Source organism: Lepidochelys kempii, chromosome 4 (genome assembly GCF_965140285.1).
Source record: "Lepidochelys kempii isolate rLepKem1 chromosome 4, rLepKem1.hap1, whole genome shotgun sequence".
NCBI classification, from domain to species: Eukaryota; Metazoa; Chordata; order Testudines; family Cheloniidae; genus Lepidochelys; species Lepidochelys kempii.
In genome coordinates, this window is record NC_136383.1 from 53,988,793 (window position 1) to 54,001,162 (window position 12,370).

A 12,370-nucleotide genomic window follows, 5' to 3' on the forward strand; every position below is an offset into this window, starting at 1 on the left:
ATATTGTACTTCCAAACTGGATACACTAGAAATTGGCAATGCAACATAAGATGCAAAGGAATATACCAGTTACTGTCAAAATGACCCTGTACAGCCTTATAATGCAAAAAGCTTTATACAATACAAATTTTATTAATGTACACAAACCTTGACAGTGTGATATTTGAACATAATGCAAGTAAAAAAGGACAGGAGAAAGGAAGAAAGTGCTGAGAACTTTAACTGAATTACTGGATGGAAAACCAAGTCAACCTTCATTTAAGAATGCATAGTGAAAACGGCTATGAAATCAGCTTTGGGGTGGTGGAAGTTTACCAGAACTTTTAGTCTTTAATAGGTCAGAGATATCTATGGAGAACATTCCTTTCCTTAGCTTTGAACTGCAAACCAATTATGTATATGCGAGGGCTCCAATAAATACTGTATATTTTTCTTAACAAAAATAAAACACCTCCAAATACATCTTTTCTCCCTCACCAGAAAGAATTAAATGTCTTTTTCCAAAGTGCTAAACAAAGTTGCTCAGTTATATCAAACGTTATTGTCATTCAAATATAGGTTTGGCAGAAAACTTAAACACATGGGATTAATATGCTGACAGCTTCATAACACTCATTCCTGGGTGAGTTCCAGCCTTATTATATTGCAATTTGGTTTACAGAAAATATTCTTTAAACATTCCTACTTCTTTGCTCTTATACATCTGTAGTTTACTCACTGATGCACACGTGGGCTTTTTTCTTCTTTTTAAAGTGTCTGCTCTATTGTAGTAGGCTCAGTCAGAAACACTGTGAATGTATTTTTGTAACAGTTGTATTAACTGAAATGCAGACTGCATAATTCAGGGGGTAAAGAAACTCATCTTTTAACAGTTCTTATTCTGAATGGGTTACTAATGGAGAGCACTACTCAGCACTCTCTATTTTTGTCAATACTCCCGAAGAAGTCAAAGAGGGTTTTGATGGCGTAGGTGCAATAATATGATAAACAGGGCCTGAATTGTTTGCCTTGCCTATTAATAGAGTTAGACAGAAATTTGGAACAGATGACTTATATTAATAGCTTAGCTAGAATAGCCACATGCTCACAGGACCAAAAATATCTGATGGAACTGAAACAATTAGGTGGGAAATATTTTGTCATTATTACTTTACTTTTAAATTGGTATATTACAGTCTGCTAAAATGTGAGGTTCTCCTCATTCTGTGTTTTCTCATTGCAGACAGCTTCTAATGTTTTAACACATATTAAAAGGTGTGGAAACTTACAAATGAGCTTAATGACTTAATGTCTTAGGTCCTGGCTCGGGAAAGCATTTCACCATATGCTTAACTTAAGTTCTTAAGTACAACAGAATTTAAGAACATGTTTAAAGTTCAATATATGACTAAGAGCCTTCCCTGAACAAGGAAGCTTTCCTGATTGGGGCCTTATTTTGGTACAGTCATAAACAACAGGCCTGATTCAGAGCCACTGAAGTTGTTAGGAATCTCCCCATATACTTCAAGGAGATTTGGATTAGACCCTTAAATGTGTGTGTGAGAGGATGCTTTCAGATAGGAAAGATGTGGGGGTAGAAAATTAAATCTGATTAGGGCCACTTCTTTTAAAGCTTGTTTGGGGGAAACTCTGAAGAAAGCAAGGGAGATCTCTAAACAAATGATGAAACAAAGATCTAGACCAAATGCCAATACCATGGAAAACAGTAACACAATAAGAAAGCATTCTTGTACATTAACTGATTTTAAGAGAGAAATAATTTTTAAAGGTTCAATACTTTATACTTCAAATTTCAATCGAAAGAAACTTTTACTCCTGACCTTTCTGTCTGTTTTGCTCTGGAAACTGTTATCTTAAGAAATAGAGATCTATTAACATGCAGCCAAAGTTTTTTCCTCTTTCTTTAAGATCACTGTTTGCTTTTTAAGATTAACAAAGGTTATACAACCAATCCACTTTTGCTTCTTACTGCAATAAAGTGCTACATATAAAGTTGTCATTTTAATGACCACAAAGTAAGAGCATTAAATAAGTATAAAGTTAGCCTTCTAGCAGTGTACACTCTATCAGCCATTAACAAAAAGGAATAAAATAGTACTAATAACATGGAGGATAATATTGATAGGACCACGTAATTTGCAGATACAACTGAAAAGTTGAGAGTATAAAAAGAGAACTGTATGATTACACAGCACCTTTTCATATCTTTCTCTTTCAAAGAAGTTGCCGGTACCTTTTCAAACATACAATCTGATGTTACTTCATCCCATAAAAGAAATGTTTTCTTCCTTTTTTTCCTTTCTTTTTTTTTTTTTTTGCAAGTGAGAAACAAACTAGTGCAAGACTAAAGCACTGTGCAAAACTGCCTTTTTTAGTCTGAGCATTTATACCCAGAATTTATCCATATCTTTTTTTTAATCCCCTTTGCTGGATTTAACCACCATAGAATTCTAGTTATACAAGTTGTTCCTGCAAACTAAAGGTAACCACTGCATTAATACAGTATATATATTTATATCTATATATATGCCCTTTTAAAACAAAAGATGTACACTATGGGCCAGATTCTGATCGTAGTTACACCAGCGTAACAGTAAAGGATCTGGCCCTGTGAATGTGTGTATATATAATGCACACACTAAAGGCATGTGTATGTATATACACACACACACACTTCAATTTCACACACTCATCTTACAGTGCTGAAAGTAATTTCTTCCAGATCTGTTCCACCTTAATCCTCAAATCTTTACAACTGATTATGTGAGGACAAGGCACCAAACACACTATAGGAAACTGCAAACAGCACTAAGCCAATATACCAATCCTCACTGAACCAAGCATTGCTCTTCTCAACAATCCTGGAGTTACAAAATTCTAAAATGAAAAGGAGGGTGGGGGGAGGCAGAAGGAAGGGAGAAAGTAAATAAAAAGGGAATTTTTTAAAAATAATTATTAAATAAGCCAATACAAAGGATGTGCAAAAGCAATGTCATGGCACACTACAGATAGGCTCTCTTTCACACATTCGCACTCACACACAAACCAAAAATAAAACGCATCAATATGTAATCTTACAAGTGCTGATTGCCATTAAGGACACTCTTCTTCAGCTTAACAAGACAAAATTGTTTCTTAGATAAGAGTATTGGGAACATGCCTCTGAAGGTAGAAGTATGCAGTAGGTTCACCTCTCTGAAGATTTAATAAAGCAGCTTTTAGGTCAATGCAGTAAGTATACACACAGAGCCATTTTCTAAATCTTACTAATGATATATAGTACAAGTGTTCATACCTCTTCAGTCTAGGTTTTGCAGCAATGTATACCTGCTGGGTTTGTTAGGGTATTTTTGGTACAGAATGTAACTGTCCTCAGACAGTTTCTGCCCTTTCTGTTAGTCCAAGGTAGGCGAGGAAGGAGTGTTTAGGTGAGGTGCCACCTAGAGGTGCAGTCTGAGGTCTGGGTGGATGGAATGTGAGATCAAAGTGGTTCTTGGGGAAAAACATTGTTAAGGGAATGAGATGGGCAAAATCAGAGTTCCAGTATTTATCAAAGCACAAAGAGGTGCCATTTATGGCCAAGGCCTTCACTCCCAAGTTTGGCTCTGCTCCACTGCTGTGTGCAGCTGACATGGCCACTGTTTGAAGAGCCTGGGAGGCAGACATGACCGAGAGGGGTGACAAGAGGTTCCTGGAGCTATTGACTGTTATGAGAGGGCTGGCTTGCTTAGAGGTTGAATATTGGCCCTTCTTCTCCTCTTCAGGGCAGTCCCCATTCTGGTGCTTCTTCACGTGGCGGCTGAAGACAAAAGGGTGGGTGGTCTTGAACAGGCACTCATCACAGCTGAAAGTCTGGCGTGGAGCATGCTTCAGTTTCTTGTGCAAGTTGAGATTGTCTTTGCGTTTGCAGCTGTAGCTGCACTGGTCACAGTGAAAAGGGCGCTCCCCAGTGTGGACACGCACATGTTCTATCAGCTTGTTGGCTGTCTTTGAAAGATAGCCACACTGGTCACACTTGTAATGGTTACCAAGACGATGTTCCCGGATGTGCATTTCTAGCTCCAGCTGATTTGCTTTCACTGTCTGGCAGATCCGACACTTGTACTCCATCTTGTAGTGGGTCTTCAGGTGGCATTCCATTGCTGCAGGGCGATTTGTGGAGTAAATGCAGAATGGGCACCTATCAAAAGAACAAAACCAAAGAAAAGACAGTCAGTTCTGAATAGAATTTTTTCACCTTTTTCTACCCATTGACATTCTTGGTTTAGCTTCTCATTCAATCCATTTGAGTCTAAATACAGGGCAAACAAAATTATTTTTCAGTTCATTTTAGTATATTTTGCTCTTCTTAGCCTGTGCCTCTAGAATAAAAATGTATGAGCAGGATGATTTACTACAGCAGGGCTAACTTAATCCTAGGAAAACATTGATTCATCCCACAAAAGTGCGTGTCTAATCTTACTTCATCTCTTAATGGAAAGGGAGTTTGTGCAAAAATGTATGAGTGTCCACTTGTGTAAAGTAAGAATAAACTCACCATGCACGAAACCAAACATACACAGAAAGAGAATGTCGGGAATTCCTTTAAAATAGCTTTCAAGGATAAACTGACAGTGTACCAAAAGAAACAACAGAAAGTTGGTTTGTCAGTGGGAAGTTCAGTCAGTACCTACTCTGTTTACCAGACAAACAAAAAGGTAACTTACCAGTAACTGTAGTTTTTTTTCAAGTAGATTGTACTGATCCCCACTCCTGGCATTGAAGACAAAACTGAAGTCAGTAACTACTGGCACCAAGCGTATGCTCCCTTGTGAAACTGAATGCCACAGCTCCACTCCCTTCACTTCCTTCCACTTACTCAAAATCTTTGATAAAAGGACTAAAAAGAAGTGGGGGTGGATGGTAGGTCTATACAATCTATGCAAAGAACTACAATTTCTGGTAAGTAAGGTTTCTCATTTGAGTACTGTCTGTAGAGATAGTCATTTCTGGGAAATTAATTAGCAGCACTAACTCAAAAGAGATGGGTAAAAGTGGCTGGCAGTGTTTGCCTGAAATACTACTTGTCGGCAGTCTTCATACTGCTGGGGAAAGTTGAGTGGGTTCTGCTGACTCATTGAAGCAAGTGACTCATTAGTCCACCTGGATATTAGGGAGGTGGGGGTGGCTCATTGTAAAGGGAGGATCATCTAGGTTGTGGGCTCAGTAGTCAGGAGAGAGGAACATTAGGAGCAACGGTGTGTGGCTGAAGGTAGGTTTAAACATTGCGATAGTTCATTTCTTCATCAATAAAACCAAAGCAAAGAAAGTGCGTGAGTTTTGACTCTATTTAGCATGTGCACTGTATTTGAGAGGAGGCTGGAGAAGGCAGCTGTTTGCAGTGGCTCTGAAGTATATTAATTAAATAAAGATTGCAGAACTGTTCTCCCAAACTTGTTTTAGATCTACCTGCCAAGCTAAAAGAGTAATGCTAAGTAAAATATGACTAAAGCTCCAGGTAGCAGCCTTACAGATGCGCAGAAAAATTATTACATTTACGACAATCTCTGAGCAGATATCATCTCTCTCACAGACTTGTTATATCTACAATAAAAAAAATCTAGGAGGCATACACATAAGTTTAATTTTATCTAAACAAGTCACCTTTAAACACAGGGAGGAAGATGATGACGAACAAAAGGACAGACGGATAGTAGCAACCAGTCAATATTCTTGGTCCATAAAAATACCCTAAACTGAAAAAGCAGCCTTGCAAAGACGATGCCAAAGCAACTAACTGTACTAGAACCAAGGATTTTGATGTCAAGACATCACTCATACTTACCTCTCTTGGTGCTGACTCCTCTTTGGATCAGAATCTTAAGATTTCTTTCTGGATAGAAACTGGAGGAATAATGGTTTTCCTCATCTTTTGCTCAATCCTCAGTGTTAAACAGGAAGCAGAAAAGTACAAACCTATTTGATATTTAGATCTCTTTGGGCTTCTTGGATGTCTTCAGAACATAACTTTTTATTAGATCCAGCTCTTAACTTGCCTCTACATTGTGTAACTGAAGAAGGACAAGGAGATAACTTAGCTGGACTGCCAGAGCTAGCCTGATGTATGCAGTATGTAGCTTGAAAGCTTGTCTCTCTCACTGTCAGAAGTTGGTCCAATAGAAGAGATTACCTCGCTCACCTTGTCTGTCAGAGCTAACCTGAAAAACCTACAAAGCTCCTTACATCAGGAAGACTTGAGTCAAGATGCATAGTCTTTCCTGGCACAGAGAATAGATTCAGCATATATTACACACAGGCACAAAAGGCAACTGGTATGTGCATCCGAGACAGATGTCTTGTTCTTGCAAGATGCATACTGTCTAAATCTGGTTTTCTTCCCAGATTCAGTCATCACATCGGAATCAAATACAGACCCCCCGACTGATGGAACTATTGAGCTTGATACAAGAGTTTGATTGGCAGATGGAACCAATCCACCAAAATGCGCAATGCACAGATTTAGCTAAACTAAAAATGGCTTACCTTACTGCTAATAAAAACTAAACCAGAAAAGTATTAATGTAACATTTACAATACACTAACATTAATTTGGTCAACAAATGCAACACAAGGCGGGAAACAGGGCATGCTAGTGTGTTGAACCCTACTCACGGCTGAAACAGTTCCAACCTTATTGTCTGAAGTGGTTGGAACACACAGAGGAATGGGACGTGAGTCCTTATATGACATCATATTGAATGTTTAGATCCGGGAGGGAGCATGCATGCATACCCAACAGTCACTGCTTGTCTGAGGGTTCCAACTTTGACACAAAGGCACACATGCACTCTAGAAATAGGGGTCTATACAGACAATTCTCAAAGGACAACGCTTATTTCTTAAAACTAATGAAGCTTTCTTAAAAGGAAGATTGGTAGAAGGAACAGACAAGTTGCAATTTAATGCAGTAACCCATGCCCAACTCAGACACACCTACATAAATCTGTACTTTTCCTGGACAATTCTGAAAGTCTTTCACTGTCCTCAGCTATGCACAAAAATTGTATTATCTACATAATGAACAGGAAATACAGCACAAGTAGTTCCATCACAGAAAAGTAATTTAGACATTTCCAGTCTGTTACATTGTAAGGACATTTCTGTGACCACAGATTGGTCTCTCAATTGCAGCTCAGGCAAAGACAACATTTTTTTCTGACTCATTAACAATACCTTTTCAAGCAAGTTAATCCACTCAAATGGTCAAAGAAAATGCTGTACTAGCAGAGGATATCAGGATATTTTGAAAGTATTTGTTACTGGTCACCTTATAATTTATAAATTAATTATTAAAGCCTGTGACTAGCCTATAATTTAAAAACAATACTGTAATGTAAGAAATGACTGCGGGAACATGTATATAAATGTACAGCTAAACTACTTCCTTCCTTGTTACATTTACAGATTCTGTATTTTTACAACAGAGAACACAAAATTAATAATATGAAACAAAAAGTGCTGTCACATCAATATATTCCATACTCACACAACTAGAGAGGACAACAAAAATTACCCAGAACTGAAAAGATACTTGGAGAGGGAAAAAAAAACAAACCAAAACATTGGACAATATCTGCTTCTGTTATTCACCTGCATTTGTAATAAGGACATTTCTTCAGGGATTAATAGGGAAAAAAATAGGTGCTCTGTGTATTCACTATACGCACATCACTTCTTCCCACTCCCCAAAAAAACCTTAAAAAGGAACAAAAATTAGGGATCCAAAGTCTTGGGATCCAAAAATCTTTTCCACTTTGAAAACAAAAACATGCATGATTACCGGTGAAGACTGCCTTTGCATTAGGACCTGAAAAGGCTGTAAATAATTGGGAAAGTTAGAATGACTTTATACTTTGTTACATAAACAAAAGCTTGCCGACTTTATCTGAGCTAGCCTCAGTGTAAAAACTGCTCAGCCTTAGGTTTTTATATTATTTTTCTTTTTCCCTTTTCCTTTGACAGGCAGGCTGCAAACTAAGTGAAATAATTTTGTCATCCATTACATCTGTGGCATCCACTGACCACTGCTTTCAAACCCAGTGGTTGGTTCTAAACTATCCTTTGCCATGATACCTACAATACATTCGGCAACAATTAGGCTGCTGGTGTGTGAGACCACAGCCTGCCATGATGTCCAACACTGTTTCCTTGTACTCCTCTGTCTGACTTGTCTTTCTCTAGTTGCCTCTTGTCTTATATTTAGATTGTAAGCTCTGTGGGGCAGGGACTGTTTTTGTACAATGCCTAGCACATTGTGGTCCTGGTCCATGACTAGGGCTTTTAGGCACTATGGTAACACACATAATAAATAAATACATAAATAAATAATAATAATATAATAAACTACATTCAACCTAGAGGGCTGAGTCTATTGTTACCCAATTAAAGGTAAAAATGGTAGCCCTGACTTTGGATCATCAGACATTAACTAATCCCTTCTAATTTACTTCCTTTATTACCTATCGCCACACAGTATTGGAGATGCTTAACACAGTAAAAGTTTGTGTACTTGCTTTCCTTACTTGAGTCCTCCGGTGGGGACAGTGTGGCATTTCTTGTGCTCCAATAATTGCTCAGGTGTCTTCATGAATTTATGGCACACGTCACACTCAAACATCCGTGTAATCAGATGGATTTGCAAATGGCGCTCAAACATGTTTTTTGTTTTGCAGACAAAGTTACAGAAAACACATTCAAAACCTGAAAAATAAAAATACGGACACATATTACCCAAGTTCCATCCAGTTCCCTTGCCTAGAAGAAAGGAGTCTGTCTGTTTAACTAGCTTTTACCTTTCTCTGATTTCTCTTCAGTGTTCAGTAAGGTCTGGCTACCAGGCACTACGGAAATTACTAGTAGGTTGTTTGAACCGTTATTTTTTTGGGTAACATCTGCATCTTCTTTGCTATTGGCAGAATCACTAAGTGCTGACAGAGAAGATGAAGAAGGGCTGTTTGATTCACTGGGTGTCTTCCGCTCTTCACCTGAAAAACAAGAATAAAGTCCACTTGATCATTAGTATAAGGGGAAAAACTCAATCTCTGTGATAGATTTCCAGTTATCCTATCCTATGTATTCATAGTTTTAAAAAAAAAAGTGACTTGTGTTAAAAGGAGAAGCAAAGTTATTCTGAACTCACAGGTGAGCTTGTTTAGTATAAATCAATTTGTTCTTAAGCATCATGGCTACATTGCCTACCTTCTGCAGGGCTAGTCTCAAAGTACAAGAGTTATAACAGTGCACCTACCAATTTATCACTGTTGACTTTTAGTCCATATAGGCAATGAGAAGAGAATGTGTAATTTTGTTCTACTACCAAATTAAGAAAGGTTAAAAGAATTTTTTCTAATTAGCATAGAATTTACAACTTAATGGGAATTTGGTTTTTTGTTAGTTTATTAAGTTCCTTTAGGTTTTGTTTTTATATCACCTTTGAACTCACATGTATTTCTACCTCATGGCTGTTCCAGCTAGACTTTTTCTAACTTACATTGTAGTTTATCCATTTGGTTAATTTAGGAGGAGAAACGGGAGAAAGGAGAAAAATCTCACAACCCGCTCCACTCATTCTCCTGAGGAGAGTTTCCTCATACTTTAAGTCTCTTCCTCCACCTCTCTCTCTGATTACTACTTCTGTCCCATAGGCAGTGCTATTTTTCACTCCATTGGTGCTCCAGACTTTTACAGAACACCAGAGGGAAGAGATCAAATTATAAACATTTGGAAGATGTTACTGCTGCTGGTAAGAGATAAAACACATTCATTCCAGTGTAACTCCAGTCAAGCCATTGGTGAATTTGTCATCATGTCATAGAGAGGAAAGATCAGAAGCCTTGTATATTATTATAAAATTTCTCTGCAGCCTCTGCTCTGGGGTTAGTGTTCTAGGACCAGATTTTAAACGTACTTAGGTGCCTACATATTCAGATAAGCACTTAGTGGGATTTCCAGAAGTGCTTAGGTGTCTTACTTCCATTGACTTCATATTCATCTTTAGGTGCTTAAATACCTGTAAAAATCTGGTCCTCTCTGCTTAGGTGCTAGTGCACTTAAAACTAAAAGTACCATTGTCATCTACTGCATAGCACTACAAACTACATTTGAGATAAATCTGGGTTGTTGACAGCTATGTAATAGTTTGTGTTATAAAGATGAAATTTATAGAAGACTTCCATGTTGCTGGATGCATGAAGTTAGTAGTCTTCTCTCAAGGTTTGGTTATCATTAGAATTTTTTAATGAGGAAAAACTAATTTTAAGAAAAAGCAAACACACACACACACACACCACACACATACATACAGACTTCACCCAACTGGATACAGAGTTCAAATCAGTCAGGGATTTCATGTGTGTACAATAAGCACATAACATTCCAAAGGGCGTCAATTCAGAACTGTAATACATGCTAGCTAAGTATGGAGATTAGGTTGTCTAGATGTTATAGCAATAGACTGGGAGCAAGGAGGATTTGGGTAATAATCTGCAATGAACCTTATTTGGCAATAGGCAAATTATTGGATCTGTCTTTGCCTCAGTCTAATCAGTTGCATAAAAAGCAGAACCTAACTAAAAATCCTAACCTTATGTATGTGATAAGATTTCTTAACTAAAGTCTGTATCCTGTAAACAGTAATGGACAGGCTTAACTCTAAAAAGGTGAGTAGTTTCATTAAGACAAAGTTAGGTTAAACATAAGCATAAGAGTTTGCTCATCAGCACCTAAAATAGCTGAATTCAATATGATGAATGGAAAATATTTTTTAAGATACAGAGTCATCAGAAGACAACAAAATACACAGAAATATTTGTAAAACTGGATTTGATATCCAATACTGAAATATTTGAAACAAAAAAAATCAAAGAACCAGACAGAAAAACTCAGGGTTTGGTCCTGTCCAAAGTTTTATTCTTTGCCTTTTCAACCACTTTATTATCTTTTATATATGTCTAAAACAAACTGTTCAATTTTCACCATTGTTCCTCTTAGGGATGAAATGGTGATTTCATTTGACTAGAAATCATGCTCAGAATAAAGCACACCTGTGTAAAATTAAGGCCTTCTTAACATCTGTGCCATGAGCATCACTTACTGAACCCAAAACAGAAAGTTCAAAGCACAATGACTCCATAAAGAAATGTGCTTCATTTTCACACAGAACAAAGACCTGCAGAATGCAGAGATGCCAAAGTCTGAGTCTTGAATATGCACTCTTGAAACATAATTTACAGATGAGATCTGAAATTATTTTTTAAAACAGAGTACATGAGAGAGGCCATCCTTAGGGTGTGAGTTTCCCCTGAAATCCTGCCACATTTAAATTCACTAAGAAACTCCTCTCCAGCTTTGCCCAGTACAGATTAAGTTTTCGATGAAATGCTGCAGTGATTGACCATAAAATGTATAACTAAAAATAAGTACCTGTAACCAGTGTTTATGGAGAACAGTTAGAGATGCATATGGATGCATAAGGCTATTTCTGAGTTTGCATTTTTTAAGTTCCACAAAGGTTTGCAGAACACCAAGTTGGATTCATTTTATCGGCTTCATTTTTAAAAATGGCAGCCCCTGGTTCTCATACAAAAATACAGGTGTAATTTGTTACCTGCATATTACAGAAATTATATGCACAAATTGGGCAAATATGCCAAAAATGGCTAATTACCTACCTACATGTGTTTACCCATACCCATTTGCACACTGGTCTTGGGCCTCAGGTTTTTAAAATATGGGTCCAAATGGCTACAGTATTATTGCAAATAGAGGAAGTGGGGGAAGGAGGAAGAAGTGAAAGAGTGAAAACTTGCTCTATAGGTCACTGATCTACTTAGAGAACAAAAATGTGTAACAGAGGCATTTCCTAATTCTGACTCTAAAATGATATGAGCTTTTAACACAAAGACTACTGCATAGGATAACAGATGATTCCAGACGGTACAGAAGCATATAAATCTCCAAAAATTCTTTGCTGATGTCTAAATTGAGAATGCTGCACTCCTATCATTTATGACACCAGCAGTAAAGCCCTAGGAATAAATGCAGGCTTATATAGAAGAATAATTGATACAAGCAGTTACTTGTGCTTACCACATACATATATTTTAAATACAGCTTTTCAATATTTAATATTTTTAAAGTATATTTTTCAGCATTGTACAGCACACTAGGAACTCATCTCCCACTAATTAATGAAGGTTTCACACATCACTTGTGTAGAGCTAAAACTGTACACCTTACGGATTGTCTGGTCAGAAAAGTGAGTGTTTGAAGGCACCTTCTTCATCAACAATATATGTGCTTTCAGCATGTTTTCAAGTCATAGTGTTTAATT

General features: G+C 37.4%; 1 protein-coding gene across 3 annotated transcripts in view; it reads right to left on the reverse strand.

The window, feature by feature from the left end:
• Window positions 1-2,234: 2,234 nt before the first annotated feature.
• The window catches only part of ZNF827 (zinc finger protein 827), a 133,783-nt gene continuing 123,647 nt past the window's right edge, over window positions 2,235-12,370 (reverse strand). The window contains exons 12-15 of one of the 3 annotated variants that reach the window (XM_073341279.2): window positions 8,832-9,023; window positions 8,562-8,739; window positions 7,820-7,855; window positions 4,100-4,180 (exon numbers count right to left, since the gene is read on the reverse strand). In XM_073341279.2, coding sequence (XP_073197380.1) covers window positions 7,840-7,855; window positions 8,562-8,739; window positions 8,832-9,023 — 386 coding nt within the window. In that variant the 3' untranslated portion in view covers window positions 4,100-4,180; window positions 7,820-7,839. Of the gene's footprint in view, window positions 4,181-7,629; window positions 7,856-8,561; window positions 8,740-8,831; window positions 9,024-12,370 lie in introns of all 3 variants that reach the window. The other 2 variants (XR_012158582.2, XM_073341277.2) reach the window with 2 other exon arrangements.